We start from the raw sequence: 26,670 nt of genomic DNA, 5'->3' as shown, positions 1-26,670 counted from the left end.
TCCACACATTACTCAATTATATTTAACACTTTACCGACCGATAGCCGATTAATCGGTTCCTTGTCGCCGGCGGTTACCGACCGATAGCCGATTAATCGGTTTCTTGTCGCCGGCGGTTACCGACCGATAGCCGATTAATCGGTTCCTTGTCGCCGGCAGTTACCGACCGATAGCCAATTAATCGGTTTTTTATCGTCGACAATCTTTCTCATTATTTAAGCAGTAATTTGTTATTTAGTACTAAGGTATCTTGCTCAGTTGCTTTGTAAGCTTCCACAGTTTTATACCAATTTGAAAAACTTACCTACCGTTCGTGATGAACGAAAAGAATGGTATTGGAGAGTCTAAACCGAAACAGAGCCGACGTCAGGGAGAATCTGCGCCTGAGCTGCCGGTCGGACGTGCGTATGCCGTTGAACCGTTAACGGTCGGTAAAGTGTTAAAATATAAATATTTTAATCAAGATTATATTACTCCTGAGATGAATAAAGATCGTTTTGAATGACTTTAATATTATTATTTACACGTCGTTGTAGCATTTCAAATGTGACACTTAAAAACTTGCAAGTCCAAGTATGCTGAGAATAAATTGAAGTTGCCGATTGATATTCACAATTAAAATTTAAGGGTTAATCGCTATATAAACAGTCTATCGCCGTACAAAAAGTCGTCCAAACTGCTTCTTTTATAATTTAAACGATAATTTTCCCTCTGACAACTTCCACTTTTTTAACGAGATCGTTAAGATCTCCTATCAGACGTTGGACAGAGATCGCTTAATTGCATCTACCAAAAGTAATAACTTTCGAATTACTTTTGGAGACCGTGTCAAGACGAACGAAAGATCACTCGAGAAGGAGCTGGAGCTGGAGCTGGAGCTCGAGACTAGACTAGACTAAACTAGAGGAAGGGGCCAAAGAGGCGAAAGCAGCGAGGTCAAGATCCTCTTGGAATTGTATCAAGATGGAATCGAGGTTTCCTCGTGATAAAGCCTGTATGGAAGCAGGGTCAAGCCTTTCATATCGCTGGCTTTATGCTCAGCGGAACGAGATCAAGAATAGATAAAAACTCGTGAAAAAATTGAGTATCGGGTCAAGATGGAGTAACGACTCGAACGGTGATAAGAATCGCAATGAGGAAAACGGTGAATCGAGACCAGGTCGAGCGTCTCTTTTAACACAGGATCGATTGGTCCCCGGTGTACTCTCCGCCGGAGAAAGTTTCATGAACCGTTGAATCTAATTAATTTACCTCGCTTTGAGTACGGCGAAACTTGAGACGAGAAGATGGCAATTTCTTTCTACGTCGACATTTTTCTTTTCCTCGATATTGTTCGGTATTATTAAGTGGTTTACGTATCAAATTAATTTCTTCGCCAGATATTCCCTCTTAGTGACTGTTTCTTTAAACCGAGATCCAATACAAGCAACGTTTTCTCTTCGTCGTATAGATCGAAAGATAATGGAAGCAATATGCTGTTCGGTATTTTATTTTCCATTTGTTTCAATTAGAAAATCAACTATCGTTGCATCGTATCCCGTTGTATTCGTTTATTCGATCGGGGCTTATGGCTGTTACAAACTATTTGTGTATGTTACACGCTTGATACATTCTCTTTTTATCCTAGTTTAATGCTCACAGCTAAATTTCAATTCGCTATCTATCCAAGTATATCTATATCACAATTCGCTATATGGAACTACCTCAAAAGTGAATTGTAATTATTTAAATCGACGGACGATATAACTATCTACAATAATCAAATATTTACGAAAATATCGATATTTTCATCTTAAATACGCCCATACCTGTACACCAAATTAAAGAAGAAGGCTAAAATGAACAATGATCCATAGATCTCCTGCAAGAAACACAAAAAGGCGATAAACAAAGATAACAACCCTTGTTTCGATCGTTGAAGAACGACGAAAAATCGTAGAATCGTCGATCCTTCGACGACATCCAAGAGAACTACCCCGATGGATGTTTCATATTGAAAAGGACAAGTCCCGTGCTCGATCACTTTCCAGTGATTTCTCCAGTAGCTAGCGGTATTTTTTCCACCTCTGTTTTTCGTTGAATAATGGAAGAGTGCGGGGGCTTGGCGCGGAACTTGTAATCAGCGGGGGTGGAATGGCAGCGAACGAGCCGTGCCATTGTGGCGGCATTGTTTTCCCACTGACTCATTGTTTTCTAGCTTTGTTAATCGTCCCCCGGCTACCCCCGCGGCCGCGGGCGAATGGCACAGGACCGAAAAACAATACGGCTCGCAATTACTTCTCCATAGACGAGACACCGCCACCCCCGACGTGTTGAAACGCGGATCGTGATTGCACGAAACGGCACAACAACGCAGAGTGGAGAGGGATCCGAGTTGAAATTATCGCGACTGGCGGTGATTCGTGGATGGATACAACTGTCGAGTATATGATTGAGAATGGAATGAGCGCTAAAGTTTCAGAAAAAAGCAAAGAATCGATATTTGAAAGTATTTCGCTCTTTTTTTGTGGGATCTCTGAGGCTAGTTTTATTTTGAGATAAAAGATCGTAACGATATGAAGATTGAAAATTCTTTGGAAATTAATTTGACAACTGATAACTAGATGTTAGATGTGGATCGATTTGATCTGCGAAAGAAACAATAGGAATTTTGCCAGCGAGTTATAAAATATTTTTGAAAATACGTTTTCCATCGTTGGAGGAATTTCTTCAATTTCGTCTCAATTTTATTCGTGGTAACGCATCTTCTTTAGAACATTAAGAATCTTTTCTTCGACTGAAACTAGGAAGAGCTCGAGACACAGGGAATTCGAGAACCGTATAGGAATTAAAAATACCCGAATCAAGAAATCAAACCTGCAGCTTCACCCAGATTCCATTTCCCCCGAAAACAGGGAAGAAAAGGAAAGAGGAAGAAAGGAGAAGAAAAGAAACGAAAATGAAGGGAAAAGCACGGATTCTAAGATTAAAACAAACTGTGCCTCTGTGAGGGAGTTTTTTGTTCAACCGAAAAAGGAAAGAAAATGAGCAGAGATGGAAACGGGTCGAGCATAAAGAAGCTCTTCCTGTCTTTCTTATCCGCTTTGTCCTCTCTTGCTCTTCCAAACGTCAGTCGCGAGAAGTCGACGTTCTATCGACGCGGACGTAGATTTCCGGCTGGAAATGTCGCGGAATTATGCAAGGTGTTTTGTCTGTCGCGGTACTACGCGGTGTCTCGCCTCGGTTTCCTTTTTCTCTCGAGCAAAAGCAGTTATTCTTTCCCCGAGACACGAGGATTTGGCTGCTTGCAGGAAATTTATGGAGCGTAATAGGAATGAGGAAACCGCTGGATAATAATAAGTGTCTCCCGCCTTTTGTGTTCTTCCTTTTTGTCTCAACTGTATTTCCGTGGAAAGAAAGGTTTAAGTATGATAGAAAGAGAGGAAATGGAGCGACAAGAAGAGTATCGTTATTTTCGAGCAGGATTGCAATTTTCTTTTAACCCTTAAAATCTAAAAACCAACGAGGATGTACTTATCGTATTTTTGTCTCGTGAGATAGTTATAAATAACTTTTCATTCGCGATGATTCTGAGTAGCGTAGGAATGTCATTAATTCGAGATGATAATATGATAAGCAAATGTGCATCCAGTACGCGCGTTAAGAACGAGTACCTGACTATTAGATTATCTTTGTAGGTTTTCTTCTGTGACAGACTTTACGACTCAAGGAATTTGTATTATCGAAGATTCAACAACTTTCAGCGATTTAATTTTCTGTTATTTCTGTCACTAAACGTGTTTGAGTTTGAAGAACCCGTGTTTGTTAAAGTCCAAGGTTTCCCGTGATTAAATATACGTCTCTCTGGAAATAGAATGTAAGCGGATTATTTGCGAGAAAATAAGTTTCCTAGGTTACGGTCAGTCTTTTCTGCGTACCATTATTTTCACAATTTCTAACTTTTCATCGTGACGTTTGCTATTTCCTTCCGCTATATCAATTTGTCGACAAAAGAATAGATAATATTTGCAAAATTATAAACGCAAGAAATATATTTTTAAAAATAACGCGTAATATACAAATCGCAAAAAAAACAGTACCTTTTGACCACTAAAAAACTTATTCGAATAAATAATAAATACTCGACGTTCTTATAATTCGTAAATCAGCGAAATCCTGAAATTTCACCTAAATCGTTGAATAATTTGTATAATTCCGATCTCCTCTTGATGTTTCCAGAACTTCGTAGTCCGCCAGTCAAGTCAGAGCGACACGATGGCCCTGTCCGTGCGGCTGCCACCAGGAAAGGGACCGTACATCGAGCACTACCTGATCCAAGCCAACAAGGGGAAGCTGAGCTTGGAGACCAGCGAGAACAGGTTCGACAACATCCCCTCGCTGATCGCCCACTATTCTCAGTGTTGGTGAGTGGCCTCTCTTCGTGTTCGCCTTCTACTCGACCGGATACCATCTACTACTCTACTACCTGCGCTATCACAACTTCCTTTCCCTGCCATTTATTTACCACGATCTCCTTCTCGTCTCCTATGAAAATTCTACTTGATCGAATCTTCCCATCTCTGCAAGGACTTTTCCTCTTTCGAGGTTGCGAGGCAGCATGTTTTTATAGTTGTTTCATTGTCATTGAAAAATGATATTGAAATTTTACACGATTATAGATAAGAACCGATTATAGAGAGATAAGAGAGTATAGATAAATGATAGGAATATTATATATACGCTGTTGGTCAAAAGTATCACGGCACTCGGTTGAATTAGCTCGTACTTTACTCGTTGCAAATTTTAGTTTATTCAGTCTTTTACGTTGTAAGGTATGTAGGATGTAAGTGAAGTAACAAATTAAATATAGATAAATGATATAAATATTATATATACGCTGTTGGTCAAAAGTATCACGGCACTCGGTTAAATTAGCTCGTACTTTACTCGTTGAAGGATTCTAACAAATTTTAGTTTATTCATTCTTTTACTTTGTAAGGTATGTAGGATGTAAGTGAAGTAACAAATTGAGTATAGATAAATGATATAAATATTATATATACGCTGTTGGTCAAAAGTATCACGGCACTCGATTGAATTAGCTCGTACTTTACTCGTTGAAGGATTCTAACAAATTTTAATTTATTTAATCTTTTACGTTGTAAGGTATATAGGATGTAAGTGAAGTAACAAATCGATGATAAAGTAACTAGAAAAGGCCGGAGAACACTGTGTGACAAAGTACGTGAAACTACAAAGAGAATATGCGTGAAAAGATATCATAAAAGGCAAATTACCGAACGTTAGATACGATAGCTGCTGCTAAACGGAGTAAAAGTGAAATTTCCAACGTGCATGTTCCAGCAGATAATGGAAAGCAAGGAAGTTCAATGTAACGTTTTCTTCGCCTACTTTATTTCCTCTCGTTCGTCTAATTACCTGCGACCGATAATTTAACTTTTCTCAGAAACTTCTCTTCTCGGTGAAACCATACAGCGCCGTACATAAATGAATGAAAAATTAGATTAGAATTGTACATTCGTCCCTGCGATACATTGATCGCACCACCTTTACCTTGAACTCATGGAAAAGCAACAACATGGATGAAAAAAGGTTTGCTTGTATTATTCGTAATTCACCAGGTATATATATATATATATATATATATATATATATATATGTCAAGTTATCATTGGGATTAGTGGCGTTTAACGAATCTTCATTTGGATTAGCTATTGTTATTATACAATATAGATAATAGTTAATGGTACAAATATGATTATCACAGAATTTGACAATTAACCGTGGCGATTAGATACTCGAGATGTTAATGACAATAATCTTAGGTTCAATAACGAATACACGGTCAACGGGATAGCAAATGCGTTTTCTTCCAAAGTCCAAGTCGACCTGAACTTATTTGTTCACAATTCAAGTGTGGCTCAACTTGTCCACAGTACAAGTGGAACTATACTCCAACTACTATACAACTACTCCATACTTCTGTTAGGTAAAAACGTCCATCCCGTGACCGTGGCTACGTTTAGCGACCAGATGTGTCACTTCGAGCCCAAGCCATGAATCTCGGGCAAACATAAACGGATTAAATCATAAACAACTACTTCTAAGCTTTATTATTTAAGTACAACTAGGATAAAAATTCTTAGACTAAAGTATTGGGGATTTTCCCAAAAATTCCAAAAGAAAGGTCCTGATGTTCTTTCATCTCCGACATATATATTCTTCGCATCACAAAGTTTCAAACGAAATAATAGTATCCCAGAGGTTTTAGTATCTTCCTGACTATCTTGTATTTTTCGGATTTGCTTCGGTTCTCCCTAATAAATAAGTTTATTTCTGGTCGTTTAATCGTCTCTTCGATCGGATCTCCTGATGACTCTGCACAGGATGTGTGCACGTAAAGATCATCCACAAACGATCGCGACCAAAATGGGATCACAAGACCGAGTCCACGTTCCAGCGAAACAGAATCCAAAAGAAAGATCGTATCGATGATTAGCCAGCAAATGTAGTCGGTGGCGATCGGTAGCGTTGCATAATTTATCGAATTCCTCGAGTATGCGAGTGCAGGCAGACTCGATACGCGAGGTGAAAGTCGCAGCCGGATCGTGTTCAGAGATAATTTAGGCGGCTAATGGGAGCTCTGGAAAGCCAGGTTCGCACTGTTAGCGTCGTAAGCCCCGGTTTTCGTGATAATCAACGCGCCGTTTTTCCTTTTAACGATCCCGATTAATGATTCATGAGCGTTCCAGCCGTTTACCTCCTATCGTTCCGCCGATCCGATCCGATAACACGGTAATCGTACCGAGCTGCCCATTTTTGCTTGCTTCTACATTTTTCCCCTGTTTCTTGTTTCGTTTCAAGTCTGGTGCGATGATTAGAGGGTGGCAGCGACGTTTTGTAAACGAACCGCGCGTATAATAACTGTCATTAGATCGTTGATTGTTCAATTTGCGTTTACTAGGTCGGACAGACTGGTTAATTGCTAGATTATGGTCGCTTGTGGTAGCCACTCGAATCTTGAAAGCGAGCACAGTCGTGGTGAAATTATATGTACACCTGCACGTGTGATGGATTCAGTGCATTTAATGGTTCAATCGGTAGATACGTGTTTGATCCTGTGATATACCGTTTTGAGATTTCTGGATTTGCAAATTCAGATTGGTCAATTTTCAAACGTAGCAATTATCCAAGTTAACCTTCTCCGACCGTTTCGACCACTCGCGGACAGACGCGATCGCGAGGAAGCACGTCAACGGAAGTCGTAAATTCCCGTTACGATTAAACGGTCGACGACACGAAATGATCGATCCCCTATTTCGGTTAGGATAATAGAGGTGGTTGAATTAAACATGACGCTGATATAACAAGTTACACATTGCAGTTTATTCCAACAACTTTGTAAAGAAGATAGTTACGCTGGTGCGTATGTATAAGTTAAGTAGGTGACTGATCTAAGGGTGGAAACCCGGTCAAGATATGTTGACTGTTCTAAAGATGGAAAATCAGTGAAGTTCAGTGACGATGCTGTGGCAGAGGAAAGCTAGTGATGGGTGTGTCTAGCGCACGAGACCATCGGATTTATTGATGACAATTTTGGCTAGGAAAGTGAGGGCAATAGGCATTGCTTCTGATTGGATAATAAGAAGGTTGACGGACTAGGAAGGGTCTTAGCCATCCCCGAGAAAAAGTTGCTAGCGGAAAATACTTTAACTATGAAAATGCCAAGATTTATGGTGAGTCCTTAAGACTGTTGAAGACTATGCAATAAGGGTGTGCAGACATCTGGCTGCCACCTTGCACGCGGCGTGGGGCCTGATTTGTGTAGAGTCACCGGACGTAACAGGTTCGATCAGGTTTGATCCTGCGATATACCGTTTTCAGATTTCTAGATTTGCAAATTCAGATTGGTCAATTTTCAAACGTAGCACTTGTCAAAGTTAACTTTCTCCGACAATAGTCCATTCCAAGAGTGTAAGAACCTACGTGAATGACCCGTGAATGTTTTTATTGCATAAATACAATATATCTGTATTTATTTTTTTAACGATACATACGAACACACACACACACACACACATATATATATTTTTTTAAATGTACCGGTATACCTATTTATTTGGTATTTCAAAATATATATTTCAATTAAAATCATTCAGTGAAAACCAACTTCAATCTACTAAATTATGTAATAAAAAAGAATGAAAGGGATTGGCAATTATTAGGGTTAATTGATGCGCACTTCCAAGTACCTCCCGTTATATCAAAATCTTTTCCTCGACTCCACCGTGTTGTGCGATTAACGAATCATTTATATTACCGTCTCGATTAGCTTCGGACGAGCCTCTCGACCGCTAATTCGCTCTGATTTATCTGTTTCCCTTGGTCGGAGCAGTGACGAATTGCCGGTCCAATTGACACTGCCAAGGGCGATGCGCGAGGCCAAGAATAGGCAGCAGCTCTCCTCCCTGGCGCTTCTGGGTCAGGAATTCTGGAGATACCCGATGGCGAATCCGAAACCACCGGAGAGCAGCAGCAGCAACACGTCTAGCTTAAGCAGTTTCCGGGGTGGTAAGTCGGAGTAGAGAGTTTCATTGGCTTTTTTTACTTCATTTTTATGTCTCAACTTAACTGGATCTTTTAATTTGCTTATGGGAAGAAATTATAATTGTATGTAGTTTTTCGTTCTGCTGAGAGAAATAAGAATTAATAGCTTCTTTTTTATCGAGTGCGTTTTTCTTACACCGGAATGAGTATTTGGTATTGTTTATTTCAGGTAACAATAATTTGAATAACAACAATAACAATATTCATACGCCGACGACGGAGAGTATCGTGTTGAATTTGGCGCCAATCTCGTCGCATGATACCCGTGAGTGACTGAATATACAATCGAATTACCAAATTAGAAGTTTGCTTTAATAACAACCTTTCGTTTACGTCAGCATACTAATATACGAAAACAATGACAATATTAACACACAACAATAAAGACAAATTTCACGACTTCACCAAATCGAACGCCAAACCAAGAAACCTACCCACCTACAATCCTCATCCAGCCATAACTTTCCTTCTGCCTCTTACTCAATGAACCTTCGGGGACCAGAATCTCCAGAGAACAAAAATAAAAACTATTCACGCACCAAAAATAATCCCGCATCGCCTTATTTTCGTATGCAGGAAGCTCGTCGCCTACAGGCGCCTTGACGACAATCACATTCGCGTCGTCGTTGCCTCGACAGCCTCGTCCAACGCCACCAAACACCTTGAATTTGACAACCTTCAACGAGCCTTTGGACCTGAAGAAAGAGAAGATCTCACCAGGCGACAAACTGTCTCAGAAATTAATCTCCCCTAATCTGGTGCAGAGCGTTCGTTGCCCTTCACCCGTGGTTCACAACGTGGAGAGTAACGTGCTGAGTCCTGTCCAGGACACCAAAGTCAGCTTCGAATCGAAAACCATGGCAGAGACTTCGAAATCGACGATGGTCGAACTGTCCAGGACCAGATTCTCCTCTGTCAGCACTTCCATGATGAATTTCCATCAAAACGTGTCGACGTTCAATAATCTGTCCTGCACCACGTCCCCTGTACTACCTGAGATAAGAAATATCATAGCGGAGAATCATTCTGTGGGACAGAACGTGAAAACGCCACCTCCGCCGCCTCCGAGATGGGCGAAACCAGCGATTGGCCCGAATCAGAATAATTTCAGCGTTACTACCACCGTGACGTTCAATGTCAATCACTCGAATGATGTCGGTAGCTCTCAGGTAATTATTTGAGAATAGTTTGGAAGATTAGAGATTGAAAGTTTGGTATTAGGGTTGACGATGATGATGAATCCGATGAGATCGCGGCTTAGAAGACGGGATGATTTAATATCTGTGATTAAATTAGGAAATTGTTATTCGTCAATTGTGTTATAGAATGTTTAACGATTTATCTTAACACTTAGCCAACCGCGCGCAGAACGAGCTATACGCCTCTCATCGCACTGGACAAGCCAATCTATACGCTGTCCACTGTGCATTTTTCCAAGCAACGAGGATTAATATTCACTACTTGAAAAACAAAGAAGTCTAAAAATTATTTAACTGGTCAATTATATTTTGCGGTAATGATTTTCTTTACATATTATTCACATATTATTTATGCAAAATATCAAATTAAAAGTATACAAAAATATAGGTAAAATTCAAAACATTAAAGATGACTAAAGATAAATAGCGTGAAATTAAACATTCATAATGCATTTTAATATTTTTTTACAGCGTGGTATCGTTCGGTTATAACTTTATTTAGTCATAACTTTTTAATTAATTTTAACACCACTAAATTGGTGTATTTTATTACATACTGTACTTCATAGAAGCGGAAAAAGTGTCGCAATTGATTGGGAACAATTCCAGGTAAATAATAACTGATAATAACAACAACAAAGAAGGAAAACGCGTTGTCAAAGTCAAACAGAGAGATCTCCCGGTTCGGTCACGCAACGATGTGCTTCACAGAGGGGAGATCTCCCCGTTCGGTTGGCTAAATGTTAAATATGTGTTTTATTTTCCTTACCTACGGTGCAATCAATTTCTCTATTAACTCTGCATTCTTTATTCACTGTTAATTCACAAAATTCTAGAAATATTGCTGCTCTATCGATTCTCTACACTCTGTTCAAAATCCACTGATTTCCAGTCGAACAATAATAAAATTAAATCACTGACTCTTTGTCTTTCTCTTTCAGAACACCCCATCGGACCCCAACACTTCTCTATTGAGCCCACAGAGCGCCACGTCGAACAAGTCTCTGACCTCAAACTTCTCCGTGAAGTCACCCTTGTCTCCGACGACGCCGATACTCTCCCCAATGTCAAAACTAGTCCCAAACACAGGCGTCAAGACGCCCAACGTTCTTTCACCAACTACGCCATCCAGTACGAGCAAATCGAAACGAAGACGAGACCGAGAAGCTCGAAAGAACTCGCAACACTACCAAGAATCTGACATTTTGGAGTCGTACTATCGAAGTTCACCTGGAGATAAGATTTCGGACTACGAGGATATTTGGAATACTACCGATCAGTCGAACCACTCCACGTGGTCTCCCAACGACAAACTGGCCAGGAATGATGGACCAGCGAACCCTCAGGACCGACTGAGGAACTCGAACGATCGACTGATGGTCCCAGACAGAGTTGCAAATGCAAATTCCGAGAGAAATTTCAACGAACGACTACCAACGAGCGAGCAGTTGATAGTGAGGAACGACAGGATGATCGTGAGAAACGACAAGTCGATCGGTAATGAGAAATTGAGTTACAAGGAGATGACCAGTCCCGAGTTTAGCAGTTTTAAGCCTGCTCAGGAGGCGAAGCCTGTAGAGCAGAGCAATGGATCGCCGGAAGAAACAGGAATGGGCAGGAGACCTGATCTGTTATCTCGAGTCTGTGAGTATTTAGTGCAGAATCGGGTTTATTTGACAGAATTTATATATCGTAGTATTATATAATATTTGTACATTATAATAATTGGTAGGTGAAACAAATTTCTGTTTGAATTCATCGAATTTAAGAATGTAAAAGTGCATAAAAATCTGTAGTTTCGAAATTGGATATATCAATAAATAAGAAGCAAATTGTTCAGCGACCTTCGCTTATCCACTGCCACTAATTCAAAATTATCGTTTACCAAGCAGGTAGCGCGAATTCCTTGAACAGTCCCAGCACAGTGACACCTCCCAGGAACAAACTAGGCTTAATGCTGGCCAAATCTGAGAGCAACAGCCCCCTGACACCAGAGTCGAAGCAGGGTAGTCCGTTTTACGCGGAGCCAGCGGACGCTATCGCGCAGAGCGCGGCGATAATACCAAGAAGACGACCTAGGAACAACCCAGCAACGAACAAATATCGACACAGCGAACCAGGGTGGCTACAAAACCCAGTAGGTGCAAATTCTAATCAGCTGCATCCGATCGACTGGGAGGAATCGGAAGAAACGGAAGATAAGACGCCTCTGATCTCGTCTTCCGTGGATAATCTGGCCAAGAGACTCGGCACCAAAGAGACGAAAAAGATTCCACGTGCCAAGCCAGTACAACCACCAAAGATCAGGACCAAGGTGTTCAACGACACTTCCTGGGCCGTGGACTCCAGCTGGGAATTTATTGGTGTGATACGATTTCTTATTCGTTATATATTTCGTTATTTATGATTTTGTGAAAAGCGACGATCTCTGTAGTTGGAGACCTATCGTTAAATTATCGCTTCGTTGATCTTTTAAATAATTTTGAGGTGAACGAGGAAAAAGATCGTATCGAAAGGCACGAGCGAAGAATCTAACACCTTGTTGAAGTCGTAGTGCACACATACACGATTTCTTTTCGAATCAGCGAACCCGACATCGTGTCGTTACATCAAACACATCGATAATACATCATAATATAGCAACCAACAAGCAACTTGAAACGAAAGATACGATCGAATCTCTTGTCCAATCTTTACATAACATCAGCAAATCATGTCGCGATGAATCTAACGATTCGCATAATCTAATCTCTATTTGAGAAAGTTTAAACAAGCTTCCGATAAATCAGCACGTTCTCTTCTGTTATATAAGAATTGTATTCTGTTCGAATAGTCAACCAAATGCACGCATGTAGATGCGCAAGCTGTGCGCGAAATTCATTAAAAAATCGATTTTCTTTCTTTGTAAACGATGAATATAGAGGATAGGTCGATAGGGGCAACGATAACGACATTTGATAATATTTGTTCAGGCAACGAAGGGGACGACTGCGATCCGGACTACGACTGTGACGCGGATTACGAGGGCGACAACGTGGCCAGAAAGTTTCCGGACGAGGAGTGTGACAGGGACGTTGTTGGGAACACTTTGACCGTTCAGAGTATCATCCTCCAACGGTAAGTTCCCAGCCGACATCATTCACAATTTGCCACTATTTCTTGTTATTTACAGTCATCAATAGTGTCGATAATGAATCAAACAAAGCTGTTTAAATTCGGACGAGGGAAACATATTTCTTACATCTAAGGGACTGTTGCTATAAAGAGATAAAAGTCCATTTTCCAACAATTTGCGTCGATCAACAAAAGCCAGCTAAAAGTCTAGCCAATTCGAATCACTTTACGAGTGTTAAAGAAAAAATATTAATTACTAGACTGCGAATGTTTATTCGATTTTATATTTTTATGAACACAATGAAAGAAATGGAATTTACTTTAATAGAAATCTACTAAACATCATACTGAGTGGTCTACGCTTTAAATATTACACGTATCTTTGCATATTGTACGCACTCTGTAGATTTTTGGAATCTTAAATTTCCCAAAAACGCAGAAACACTCGCAGTCTATTAATTAACAGTTTTAGCAATAAACTTACACGTATCTTTCCATCTTCAAATTTTAGTTAGAGTATTTTTAATAATTTTTAATGGGATCTGCTTAAAAGAAATTCATTTCTAACGAAGCCGAGTAATTTTTGGGAAAAGAACTGCAGAAAAATTACCGAATGTTACTGTACTATAAAAATACCTGGAAACAATCAATGACGCGACTGTAAATTGTTTAAAATAATTATTAGTGATTTTTACGTGTGTCCAATAGGTACCCAGAGCTGTTGAAACCGCCAGACACGTCGGAGTCGCTTTACAGCGACAGGAACTCCTCGTACGACAACGTCGAGAAGAGGAACGAAAGAGAGGAGGCTGGAGACACCAGGAAGGACCAAACTTATGACTCTTCCGAGTGGGAGACGCCATTGGAGACGGACGAAAGCGACGTGGAGAGGATGAAGAGGAACAAGAGCTTCAAAGAACGACTGGACCCTCTTCTCTGTAAGTGTACGAGCTTATATTCTCTTTCTTGCTCTAGAAGACAATAGCAAACATTTAAAAACAGATGGAAAAATAAAAGAACAAAAGATAGAGATTTTGAAAATACACCACCGTGAAATTCCGAAGATTATTTTATTCTTTTTTATAGCATATATAACATATCTTTCAATTTTATTTGTTCGATACAAACTTGGTACTCTTCAATCGTCCATAGTACTATTAGTATGTATTAAAGAGTGTTTATTTCGCATAAACAAAGTATGCTAGCCGAACTGGAGCACGCATGTAGAACGTAGAACTGGAACATACGTATAAAACATATTTATACGGCGATTTATCGACAACTGTCAGTATCGGATGACTCATAGTCAAAGATCCATCGAAGTGCATTGCCAATGCATGGCGCAAGTGTATCGGAAATCGTATCCAGAAGGTCACGAGTCGTGGATGACACAGTCGTGACCGATCGATAGCTGAAGACCGAGAGGAAGGCAATAGCGAGATGTGTCATAGGAGAAGCGTACCATTGTGTCGACTATCGCGAATAAAAGGAGCTTCCGAATGGATTATGACGTTGCAACGACAACCGATTCTAAAGAGAAAAAGAACCGCTTTAACAAGAGATTGTCGGAGTAAACGCGGTCACGTTACACGCGCTCTGATTTCGTCGATCGTTCTATCCAACGCTAGATGGATAATGCGTGTGATGTTATATGCTGATGATTGCGCTGGTTTCTCGTCTGGAGGTGGAGATAAGAGGATAAGAGGTTGATGATCGTTTCGAGATGATCTTTGTCTGCGACGCATGTCGTTTGTCGAACAGGAAACGCTGGTGTCGATGTTTATCGATGGGTTTTAAAAGGACTTGCAGAATGAGAGTAAAAAGGATAGGAGGGTAAACAGTTACAGTAAATTCGAAAGTTTGCGAATATACGAATTGACACGTTAGAAATGAGAGAATTAGAAGAACAAGATAGAAGATTTGGAAATGGAGAAAGTTTTTATTTCAATAGAAATGTGGAAATATTGCGATATTAGAGGTTTAAAATAGGAAATTGAGGAATCGAAAAATTAGAAGGTTGTAGAAAATTGGTTGAGTAGAAAGTTCGTCCCTTTAAAAACTTGGTAGCTCGAATATGTTTGATAGTTTATAAAATGTATATAAATATATTTGGAGAAAAAAATAGGGAAGTTCAGAGATCAAATAGCTGACACGTTACAAAGGTCAGAATACTCGATAATCGAAAAAATATATAAATTAGTAAATTAGGATATTAGACCAAGGAATTTCAAAGCAAGAAACTAAGCAGATTAAATATGCATAAGCATGAATATTTATGAACACTCTTGCATAATTAATAGATTAAAACTGGAATTAATTGATCTATACAGACAAACTGTAAGCTTTCGTCATCCAACTCTGTATGAATAACAATAACGAACGAATAAAACGTAACTTTTCCGTTGTTAGGATTTCGGTCTTGACGCGCAATTTTCCTGCGACTACGAGCAAACTCCCAAAATTTTCCATCGATCCTCAAACACTTCCTTCCCATGGAAACGTCACGATGCCGACTCCTTTCAAACGGTAGTTTACGATGCACAATAGAAGTGCGATAAAGAGGCTCAAACTCAGGTAGAACCTATAACTCTCAAAGTGCACGTTGCACCCTTAATTTACTAATCATTAATTATTAATTCCAGTCGATGCTTTTACGTACTGTCTCTTTATTATTTTATTCTATCAATGGACAAGCAACGTAAATGGAAAATCTCAATAATTACAGAAAGCAAAGAAAGAACACTACCGATGCATATCCTCCTCAAGTTGAAAAACATGTAATTCTCTTACGTTTCTTCTTGGATTTTATGTTGTACATTTGTAATTATTGTCTTGATACAAGGACGATCTGAAGGTGTTAAAAATTGTTGAGCTTCCTTTTACAAGGAAGAAAGAAATAAAATAAAAATTCACGAAGAGAAAGATACCAAAGATCGACGAATTCCATTTTCATCGAAAGCAGAGTCGAGGATTATTGTTCTCTCGTTCAGTGAAAATTTCTTTTGTTGTAATTTTACGATTTTATCGACGATGCTTGCAATTTATAATTAAATTGCGAATATTGTAATTGATAAAAAGATCGTAAATATTTTACAATAATATACTTGCAATGCTATAATTATAGAACAATAATATTTATTTAATTGTAATGATAAGATATTTACTTTATTAGCAAAAATGATTCATCATTTTTGACTAAATTCCAATCCTCTCGGACACTGTTCGAAATGCAAAATTTACTCCTCAGTAAATTAGAAGTAAAAAAATGTAGAAATAAAATTCATAAAATAAAAGGAAGAGTATGAAATAAGCTTCGTCCTTTATTTACTGTTCACAGTTTTGTGACAAGAGAAATCGCTAGTGGCACACGCAACAAACGCATCAGTTAAAATAGAAACGTTTTATCTTCGGTGTCAACGTAACACACATGGCGGAAATCATTTTATTATCCCGCGATACATGCGTTCATCGCGATACGATTATCACCGCCTTGGGCACGTCTGTCTTTGTAAAAATTCGTTACCGTTGTCACGTCGGAGACACGAGAAATCACGAAACCGATAGATCGCCGGTGATCTCGCGTCGCAGTTCGAACGTTTCACGAATAAAGTGAAGAAATTGAACTTCGTATATGATAATGGAATTTTTATTATAGAAATCAAACAGAATGACGGTTTAAAGTGTTACAACGGAATAAGGTTTCGAGCGCTAATTTAGGAGGATTTTTATATCGAGGTTTTGGAGTGATTATCGTCGGATGTATATCAGAGGCAACTATTCCGTTTCTGTCTGATTATTATTTCGATAACTGTGGCATGCAGAATGTTTCGTTTACCTGATTACTGTTTCTAAAGGCCTAATGGCCTTGTTGAGCATGTGACACCGTGCTACGTTTCAATCTCGTCCACGTTACCCCATTTCTTCGCGAAATTATCTCGCCTAGATGTGGATCATCGAAATTGTGAAGTCACTGTGTCAAGCGCTTGCGAAAGAAACGTAGAAATCCAGCGCGTAATTAACTATAATTAGATTAAAACGAGTCTCCATAAAGAACGACGGAAGAAACTATCATCGCAAAGTAAGAATCGTTTTTCTATAACAAAAAAAAAAGAGAGAGAGATTATTTTACTATCCCATAATAAAGACCGTCTAAACAAAATTATCTCCATCGAGCACCAAAGCGCGTTAATATTTAATTAGCAATATCAAAATAAGAAAAACAGTAGATAAAACACGAGCATCCTTCGTGCTTTACTACACACAACAGAGGGAACGAAGCAAGTATTTTATATAAAATCAACAAGTAGCTTCTGCTATCGATGCTGAGATATAAAAAAGACCATTGGAAAAAGAAGAGAAAAAGACGGAAATAAAAACGCAACACGACAAGACGTGGTCGATCTATTATAAAATCATAATAAAGATAAATGGAGTTGGCAGATGCAGTAGCAATTTGTAATACGGTACAGTTGAATCGTGACAGATACCTCGATTCTGCCGATCGTTAGTCGTGCACGTGAACAGCCGGTGAATACAGAAACTCACGTTGCAAACGATGCATCGAAAACGTAATCTGTCGTATGGAAAACGCGTTCGTTTCACTCGGCGCGGCTAGCATCGGTCGTTAATTATCTTCGTCTACTCCCCGAGTACTCTTTTATCCCTGTTTTCTTTTGTAAGAGAGTATCGACGTTCTCGTTGTCTGGCCCCTCCGAGAATTAATTCGTACGGGGCCATGGAAATTTTCACGTTCGATTTATTTTACGGTGCATTTGAAATTTTCGAGCAACGATTTGAACGAACAACGATAAAGCCGATAAAATATATAAAGCATAAAAAAAGAAAAAACAATAAGAATAGAGATTTCGAATAAGAGAAAATTTCTAACGTATATTTTTCGAATCCTCGAATTTCCTACGCCTCGACATTGTCTTAATTTATATTTTTCAAATGCGTATTCTCTAATTGTCGTAATAGTTTTGAATTGCAAAATTTCGAATGAAAATTGTATTAATTCTCGATAGATCTCGAATTTCTAAATCTAAGACGACCTAAATTATAAACAAATTAATAAAACATAACAATTAAAACAGGTATAATAATTGATCGTAATAGAAATTAGATCCTGTCCTGCAATTGGCACGAATCTAACACCTAATTTTATTGCTATATCGCTTTATTGCTTTAACAATAGCCCGGAAAAACTCAAACCCGCAATTAAATCCGTCAGGTATACGGAACAAGCTATGCGAAAAATTTGAAAGATATCGTTTGTACGAAATGTAAAATACTGTTCAACGACGTTCGTCCTTTAGAAATTCGAAGTAAATTTAATCTTGCGAAGTTTCTCCAAAGTGTCGATATTACGACATATCTTTTCATCTTCGAGGGTTTATGACGAACAACGGTATCTAACTACAAGGCGAACGATAATGGCTGGATTTGCCAACAAATTGGAATAGTTTACGAGGTGTCAGTGGTTGGAACAGCAAACTCGCATGTTGCGCATCGTTGCTCGTAATCGTCCCTTAAGTTTAAATGCCGTGTTATCCGAGGGGTTGTTTCATAGCCGGCTATAAAATAAAATCGCTGGGAATAATTTGAACGATCGTTTCGTCGTTCCCAGAATATTCGATAGATTCGTGGAATCTGCTAAATATTCGATACGCAAAGATACGCGAAAGTGTTGAATATCGAAAACACAGTAGCCGATATAACGTTTAATAGGCGAAACGAATCTCCGTGTCTGGGTCCTACTTTTTCGATCATTTTCATAAAAATATAAAATCGCAAAAACGTGCGCAGGTGCAGTCGTTGACGTATGATTTCTCGTAGAATTCTTCGAAAAATTTGTTACGTTCTACAAGCTTTCCTTTTTCTTTAACTGTTTACCTCTGCAACGGAACAATATTTATCTACGAAGAAAAGATTTTGTTCGTAACAATATGGAAACATTGATCACGGTGTAACAGTGGTCGATCCATTTCCAGCACTTAACGCAATACGACGTAGTAACAAACAAGTCGCTAGAACTTGCTTGTTTTCGTGAGTAGGTAATAGGCTGCGAATCGTCTGACAGTGTTTGAACAATCAGGTTTTGAACTGTAACTCGTTGTTCGATAGAACACAGTTATCAGCGATGATTCTTGACAAATTATTTCCGATATTTTATACTCTATTTTCTTCCTTTTTCGAATGGCCAGGTAACAAGGGTTGTTTCTCCACTGGTTTTAAAGACTGTAAAAAATATTTCTACGAAGAATTATAACGAAACTTTTATATCGCTCGTTCACGGTGAATGAATATTTATGCAAAAACATGTTTTAATGAATATTTATGCAAAAACATATTTTAATGAATATTTAAGCAAAAACATATTTCCCATAAATGCATAAACAACCGAAGTCTAATTGTAATCACAAAAAAGAACGTAACAAAGGCTTCGCCTAATGGATAATTTGAAGCTCTCTAATAAACTCATTAAAACTTTCCGATAGTTAAGCTTACGCTCGAAGGACAATGAAAACAATGAATGTATGTCTTCGTCTATGAATGTATGGGTCTGTAAACCTTCTTAATTTCTTCGAGTATTAGCTCACGTTTAAAGGGTAGGAAAGGGCCGGATTTATCAGTAACGATAGCAATCGCCAAAATTCATTAACCTATGTCTTCCGTTTGCAAGCTGATTACTTGCCCCCCTACCAATACAAAGCAGCCCGGAGGTTACCTTTTCGCGATAGCGCTGTCCATAGTTCAGTGTTCGCCGATTCAGCGTTGGTGAAGCCTCGTGGAGGATCGAATTGGACCCAGCCCAGAGCTCGATGACTTCGATCTCTGAGGATCATCGTGAGCTTTGTTGACGATTCGAGCTGAGTTTCGATCGGTGCATACAGCGTTCGTCAAAGTTTCTTCGCGTTATTTCACAGTTTGTTCGTTCAAAATTTTCCGAGGAACAGTGACGATCGATCGAAAAATTTCCGAAAAGTTTGACAGAATAGTGTTCAAAATCTTTGATCGAGTTCGAGCTTCGTTGCACGTACGAAGATTACACGAACGATTTTCGATTTTTGAAGAGAATTTCTGTCTCGTGAAGAGGATTCTCGTAACCATCGTTCTTCCATTCTCCCGCGAAAGAATCGTACGAAATTTCCGTCGATCGTTCTCCAACGATAAACAACGACAAAGAGTCCTCGTGGAAGAAGCTTTTCCAAAGGAGGGTGCATATATCTGGCCTTAAGATTCCAGGGTCGACGAGATAACCGGCCGACGAATCTCGAAGACGTCTAAACGTGCTGCCCTGTGTCGTCGTCATCGATAATTTTCAATGGAGTTGCGAAGTTGATAAGCCAATTGCCTCGAACAGAAGTCCTTCGATCGCAGAACATTTCCGCAAATTAATCGATCTTCGCCTCAGATAGCGGCGAGTACAATTGGCGGAAAGAAGAAATACGAACGGGAAGTAGGCTCGTTGCAGGGATCTATCGATCGAGCTATCGTGTAACACTGTAGAAAGATCGTGAATAGTCGAACTATCTGAATCTTGCGAAGAAGAAAACTGTGGAAAATCGAGCTTGTCAGCGTATTTGATTTGATTGGAGTTTACGAGCCAAGATTCCTGGGTTGAGGATATAAAACAACGATATTATAGCGAACCATGGAACGGTGCAAACTAAAATTTTGGAAAATTTGGCAAATTAAGAAGAAGATGGCCAGTCGTACCACGACAAAGGTGCATACGGAAAAGGGCGAGCAAGTCGTAAAGAAGAAGAATATCTTTCTGAGAATTTCCAAATGGTTCCGGTGCATTTGCAAGAGATTGCGAAATGGTATCGCAATATGTAAAAGTAAGCGGCGATTTCAAATTTCAAGTTTTTAAATTTAGAAACGTCCGAATATTCGTAATGTTGAATTTTCGAAATTTCAACAAACACATGCGTTCTCTTCTGAACCTTTAAATATTTGAACACCGTATTGGAAGAGCTCTATATCGGAAAACACGAAGAAAATTTTGTTTGCGTAGCTTAAGGAGCTTTTTTTCCAACAAATTATCGCATGAGTGTTAACCGATAGTGAGAGATGATCAATTTACTATCTTTATAAGCATGTGTATAGTGTACGGATAAAGTCTGTTTGTAATGTCTTTAACATACTTCACTTAGTTCAAAATCACACGTATCATTAGTGGCGCCCCTTTGATAAGACAACGCTTTGCGATACCGTGCCTATTTGCTAAGATATCGAATTAAAAAAAATTAAATAGCAGTAGTGATCAAATAACAGTATGGAACTAGGAGTACGAGTATTTGCATCCCTCTATCGGCGTTCATTCTTTATTCAGTATCTATTATTTAAATCGCTATTTCAACGTTTATTCCTCTTTATCGATGCTTTAGTCAATGTTTATATCGATGGTCTTTCGTTTCTTGCTATCAGAACGAATAAACTGGAAGCCACGCGCAATAAAATGATCATCCCCGTTTTAAAATCAATAAAAGATATCGAATAATTTGGAGAAATCGTTCACGCTAAGACCATTTATTTTAATCGATGCCTACCCCCGTATTTGATAAAAAATTTAATAAACTAATAACAAGCTTGAATTTGATGATCCAACGATAAACATCCCCTTCGAATAAAAGCCTGCAATTAATAGAACCAAGAACCTAATCGAATTTTTCTTTGCCCCACAGCTCCTCCGAGGTTGCAAGCCCTCAGGAATCGTGACAACGGAGGCACAGGCTCCAGCATAAGGTCGTACGCCTTGCAGCTAGCCGCTGACAAAACTACCACCTTCTCTCAGAATATCGATAATTTCATCCAATGCACGAAAGAAGGGAAAGAAGCCAGTCCGCACGTGGTTATGAGAAACATGAGACAGTTCATGTCTGGAATGAAAAACTATTTGGTGAAACACGGCGAAAAGGAGTTCGAGAAAGAAGTGGAGAAGGAAAGATTGAAGCTGAAGGCGAATGAATTTTTGAATCTGGACGCGATTTTGGAGGGCGTGATGATGAACCTGGTGGTCAGACCGCTCAGGGAACATGTTTACAGACTGTTTGTGGATCATTACGCGACCACCGGTTCGTTGCAAACCCTCGCCGAGAGCATTCAACACGCCCAAGGGAAACACATTCAGGATCTCGGCGTTCGAGTTAGTAACCGTTTGTCGAAATGATCATTGTCTGCCGAATGGGAGTTGTTCTAATATGGAGTTTATTCTTGTAGTCCCTCCTGTGAGGGTAGTTTACCAGTAGGGGTAGTTTGGAGAGGCTATTATTACCTTGTATGATCGTAGTTGTTGTAGTTTAGTGGAGATTAAATATTTTAGTTCCTTTTGCATTTCCCTCGATTAGGGGAGCTTTTTTCTCCCTCTCTGGAGGGTTTGAGAAAGAGAATAAAGTGAAAATCGAGATTAGTAACTTTATTTATTTCGATTTATTTCCTGATTCAAAGAGAGCAGAAGAAATAGGCTTTGATTATAGTGCTGTTTGGCAGATTTTTAAAATAGCGAATCCTCGTCTAACTGTAATTATTTATACGCGATACAGATTTTCTAGCATATCTAGTTTCGTCTATTAGATATTAGAGTAATCAGAATCTAGAAATACGTAGCTAGAAGGCCTCAAATTCTTAAAGTAGATTACAGTTTATATCATCGAAGCGATTAAGCTTAAAATAAAAATCGATAAATATTAATAATAGTTTTGTTTACAGCCAAAGATCATACCCCCATCGGAGCCCAATTTGGAACGAATCCTCAAGTGCATCGATCGTCTTCAGAAGGCGGATTCACCTTTGGATAAGCTGGAAAACCTTCTCGCAGCTTTTTCGGCAATTTTCAACTCTGTAAGTCGCGTTACGAGCCCCTTCTCGTTTTTAAATAAATATGTGATTTCTTGTTCGATACGAAATTTAAATGTTTATCGTAATATTCATAAATGTGTATCGTATTCGGAGCAAATTTTAAAGGCTTATTGCGATTGGCTTTTCAGGTAAAACACGCAAATTCTGGTAAACATTTGGCGCTGGGTGCCGACGACCTCCTTCCTCTTCTAGTTTGGGTGTTGGTTCGTGGCAGAGTTGTGGACGCTGAAGTGGAGGCTGAGTACATGTGGGGCTTGCTTCATCCCTCTCTTCTCACTGGCGAAGGGGGATATTATCTGACGACCTTGTCCAGCGCAGTTCACGTTTTGAAGACGTTCAAGTCCAGCCAGGGAACGATGTCCACTTTAAATGTAAGTGACTTGGCTGATGCTGGCCTCTGAAGCATTATATTTATCAAATTTCTATGGTTTTTTTTAGTGTAATGTTAGTATACAACTTTAAGAAGTGTTAATCTTCTTTAGATTTCAATGAAGATATATCGATATACTGTGTTATTATTTATAATTTGAATATTAATACTCTGTTATACTATTAGTATATATTAAATTAATACATTAATAAAAATATCTGTACATGTTGAACAATTGCTATTTGAATGTTTCAGGGCTGTGGAACACCAGACTGTTCATCCGTACTACGAATCTTAGTGCCAGATGAACTGCATGGATCCCTGAACACCAGAACGTTGCCTGTGCGACCAAATATGAACACGAGAGAGATCTGTCGCATTCTTGCACATAAAATTAGATGCACCAACCCCCAGGACTATGGACTGTTCAAACTGGTTCAAGGGGAAGGTAAACGCTAGTTTTACCAAATTTGTACAATTTCTATTGTCATCGTTAGAAATTCCAATTTTATTAACACATTCGTCTGTTATTTTGTTCCTTCCTATCGTTAAATGGATTATTTGCTTATTAATTTTTAGAATATAAAAATTTGTACAAACTTTGCTAAAAAAAATTTGTCTACAAACATTTAATTAAGGATACTACATATATGATTTATAACGTGTTAATGAAAAATACACACAAAATAAATTATTAAGCAGGTAATTTACATACTTAAGAAATTAGCTAAATAGCTGAAGAACGATTAAAAAGCAGTTACAGAATTGCAACATCGAACAATTAAAAAACAGTTATCATTAAACTACCATTTACTAACCTGTGCTATCACGGTGATATAAATTAAAGAGATATTACATAGATTTTTTTTTATTTTCTCTTGCAGAAACCTTACTCGGTGACCACGAGTGTCCGCAAGAACTCTCTCACTGCCTTTTCGCTTACAAGCGGATCGACGCGAAGATAGCCTGGCCGAAGACCAGTTCTTAAGCCTCGCGAACAGGAAACCTCGTAGAGTTAACGATGTCGATTTCGTGGTGGCGAAACTAACAAGTCTGAAACACCTGTCTCTACTCTTACTGTTAGTTTCGTTGCTAGCACCATGTTTTCCTTTTGATCGTCTCATTGTTCACACATTTTACATGTAAGTCCGTAACGAATTTTTCAATTTCCAGCACAAAAACCTCTTCGGTAATCTAACTCTTAGAATATACTTGAACACTGCCAGGTATAGACAGCTTTCGAACGATCGACGTAAAAACGAAAAAAAAGTCCACTGAAAGCGACCAAAGTTTAATTTAAGGAAAACGATTACTAAACCTTGTACTTTTATTCGTAAATCGTGTTAATCTAGATCTATATTCCCACATATCCGGTATTTAAAATCAGTACAATCGTCATCATTCTATTGGTCGCTTTTTGATATATAGAATTCTTGCCCATATTTTTTGTAATTAGTAATTAATGTAAAGAAAAAGAAGGACTTGTCTTAGCTGCGCGATGGTCCAAAGAAATTGTATTATTTGTCTGAATCATTTAGCTGCTGAGGGTGATGATTATAGTAGTGCAATCTAGTAGTGCAATGCGTAGCTGGGTACGATCTCGAAGTAAGAATTTCATATAACGCAGCTAAAGAGTCTGAAAAAGCAGAGTATGATCTTACGATCGGGCGATTAGCATTCAATCGGATTTAATTTGCTTTACAAGCAGGTGCTAGAGCGTCGGATCGGCTAAATGGAGGGTCGATTCCGTTCGTTCGTTGGCACTGAACCCGAGATTTCGAACAAATTTCCGCCAAACGACCGTTTCTTATTTATGAACACATGAATAATACGAGATAAAGGATTGTGTATTACTCAGTATTCGATATTTTGCAAAATTCTTCGATAACGAAGCTACTGACTAAGTCTCATTGATGAAATAGGTTTCGAATCGAGGAAGTCAATGGAAAATTCTTCGCTTTTCGCTGCAAGAAACCAAGGTTTTGAATCTTTCGTGATTGTCCTTCGATATCGAAACCTACTTCACGAGAGAACACTAAGTTTTTTACGGGATGAAATCACTGAAAAGAGAGCAACCAAATGTCTCTGTAACATTTCTTTCGAAATAACTTTACCGCAGATTACTTACTTACTCAATTCTCTTATTAAAAACATTTTTAGCATATCAATTGATTTTTTAAAAATATTTTTCTACGATTAATCGATGAGATTGATGCTGCCATCTTACTCTTTATATCAGTCACTCATTTTTATATTTTTAACGTTATTATTTTTTGTTGACATCTTGTTACAAAAATTCAATTTTTACCATGTACGAATTATTTATATGTGAAAGGAGATCAGAGATATGTTGGATTGCCTCTGTTAGGGGTGATTCAAGCCTATAGTATAACCGATTAAAAATCATAGGGGGATTACCCCTTTTAATACAAATTGAATACTAGACTTATATATATATAGAACACGAAAGGCTAGTTTAGACTCTATTTTAAGTACTTTCTCGTCGAGACGTTGGCGGATTATACAAGCAATCTGTACTTTTAGGCGGACGTCGCATATTTATTGGGAAGTTGTACACAATATTTTACTATCATTCGTCGGATTTTTCCTTTTTTTTTCGCGTGTGCGTGCGCGAGTGTCGCTTCTTCTTTTCTCCGAATCTGCCAGGCTGATTTGCTCACCTAATATTATTATAAAAGGCTGTGGAACTAATTAATCTCTTACTCTCTCCCTCTCTCTCTCTCTCTCTCTCTCTCGCTCTCTCTCTCTCTCTCCAGAAATGAGCAATTGAATACAGAGCAGAGTTCGATCATGTTTGTGTTTTTGGGGGATTTGTATGGGGGTTGAGATATGAGGGTTGGAGCGTAAATCGTGGAGCGAATATTTTGCTACTGAAACTCTCGTACAAATCAGCCTTGCAATTGTTATTAGGTATTGTCTTATATAAGAAAACGAACAAAAAAAAAAAGGAAAAAAGAAAAAAGTGAAAAGTAACACGATGTGTAGCCCTCGATAAATACGTGTAATAATATACGATAATAATTATTAGCAATTTATAAATGTACATTTCTCCTTTATATGTCGTATCTAATTTATTATGAAGCGAATTTTTAATACCTGTAATGTCGTAATTAATAATATCTCTCTGCATTAAACGTGCTTTCGATCCTCCACCCCCCCCCCCAGCCCTCTTCGAATCTAATTGATTACGATTAACCGTAATGTTAATGCTTCTAATATGCTAGTCAAGCCGATACAAATCAGAAGTTTGTAAAAGAGTACCGTTTTTTCTCTCCTCTCTATGGCCCTTTTATAGGTGTAACTTTTCACGTGATAGTTTCTACTTGTTGACAAAAAAAAAAAAAGAGATAAGGTAATATCATTTATTATCAATTATTCTCACCTTTATTACGATTACTGATTATGATTACTATTGTAACGTGTAACAGTATGCTCAATAAAAACTTTTCTATAATTCGAACAGTGGATGGAACAGTGCTAATGTGGTATACAAAT

The 26,670-nt window shown here is 38.6% G+C and overlaps 1 protein-coding gene across 12 annotated transcripts in view; it reads left to right on the top strand.

Moving 5' to 3' along the window:
* Positions 1-26,635, top strand: part of LOC126866090 (protein sprint) — a 159,371-nt gene extending 132,736 nt beyond the window's left edge. For 10 of the 12 annotated variants that reach the window (XM_050619208.1, XM_050619209.1, XM_050619206.1 and 7 more), the window contains 13 exons: positions 4,219-4,403; positions 8,396-8,571; positions 8,777-8,872; positions 9,184-9,776; positions 10,748-11,450; positions 11,696-12,169; positions 12,779-12,923; positions 13,629-13,858; positions 21,611-22,071; positions 22,635-22,766; positions 22,913-23,155; positions 23,410-23,602; positions 24,039-26,635. In XM_050619208.1, the coding sequence (XP_050475165.1) occupies positions 4,219-4,403; positions 8,396-8,571; positions 8,777-8,872; positions 9,184-9,776; positions 10,748-11,450; positions 11,696-12,169; positions 12,779-12,923; positions 13,629-13,858; positions 21,611-22,071; positions 22,635-22,766; positions 22,913-23,155; positions 23,410-23,602; positions 24,039-24,142 (3,735 nt within the window). In that variant the 3' untranslated portion in view covers positions 24,143-26,635. The remainder of the gene's footprint in view (positions 1-4,218; positions 4,404-8,395; positions 8,572-8,776; positions 8,873-9,183; positions 9,777-10,747; positions 11,451-11,695; positions 12,170-12,778; positions 12,924-13,628; positions 13,859-21,610; positions 22,072-22,634; positions 22,767-22,912; positions 23,156-23,409; positions 23,603-24,038) is intronic. The other 2 variants (XM_050619207.1, XM_050619215.1) reach the window with 1 other exon arrangement.
* The last annotated feature ends 35 nt before the right edge of the window (positions 26,636-26,670 follow it).

Source organism: Bombus huntii, chromosome 5, assembly GCF_024542735.1.
Source record: "Bombus huntii isolate Logan2020A chromosome 5, iyBomHunt1.1, whole genome shotgun sequence".
Taxonomy (NCBI): Eukaryota; Metazoa; Arthropoda; class Insecta; order Hymenoptera; family Apidae; genus Bombus; species Bombus huntii.
Note: the sequence above shows the minus strand (reverse complement) of the source record. Positions and strands in the feature narration are given on the sequence as shown.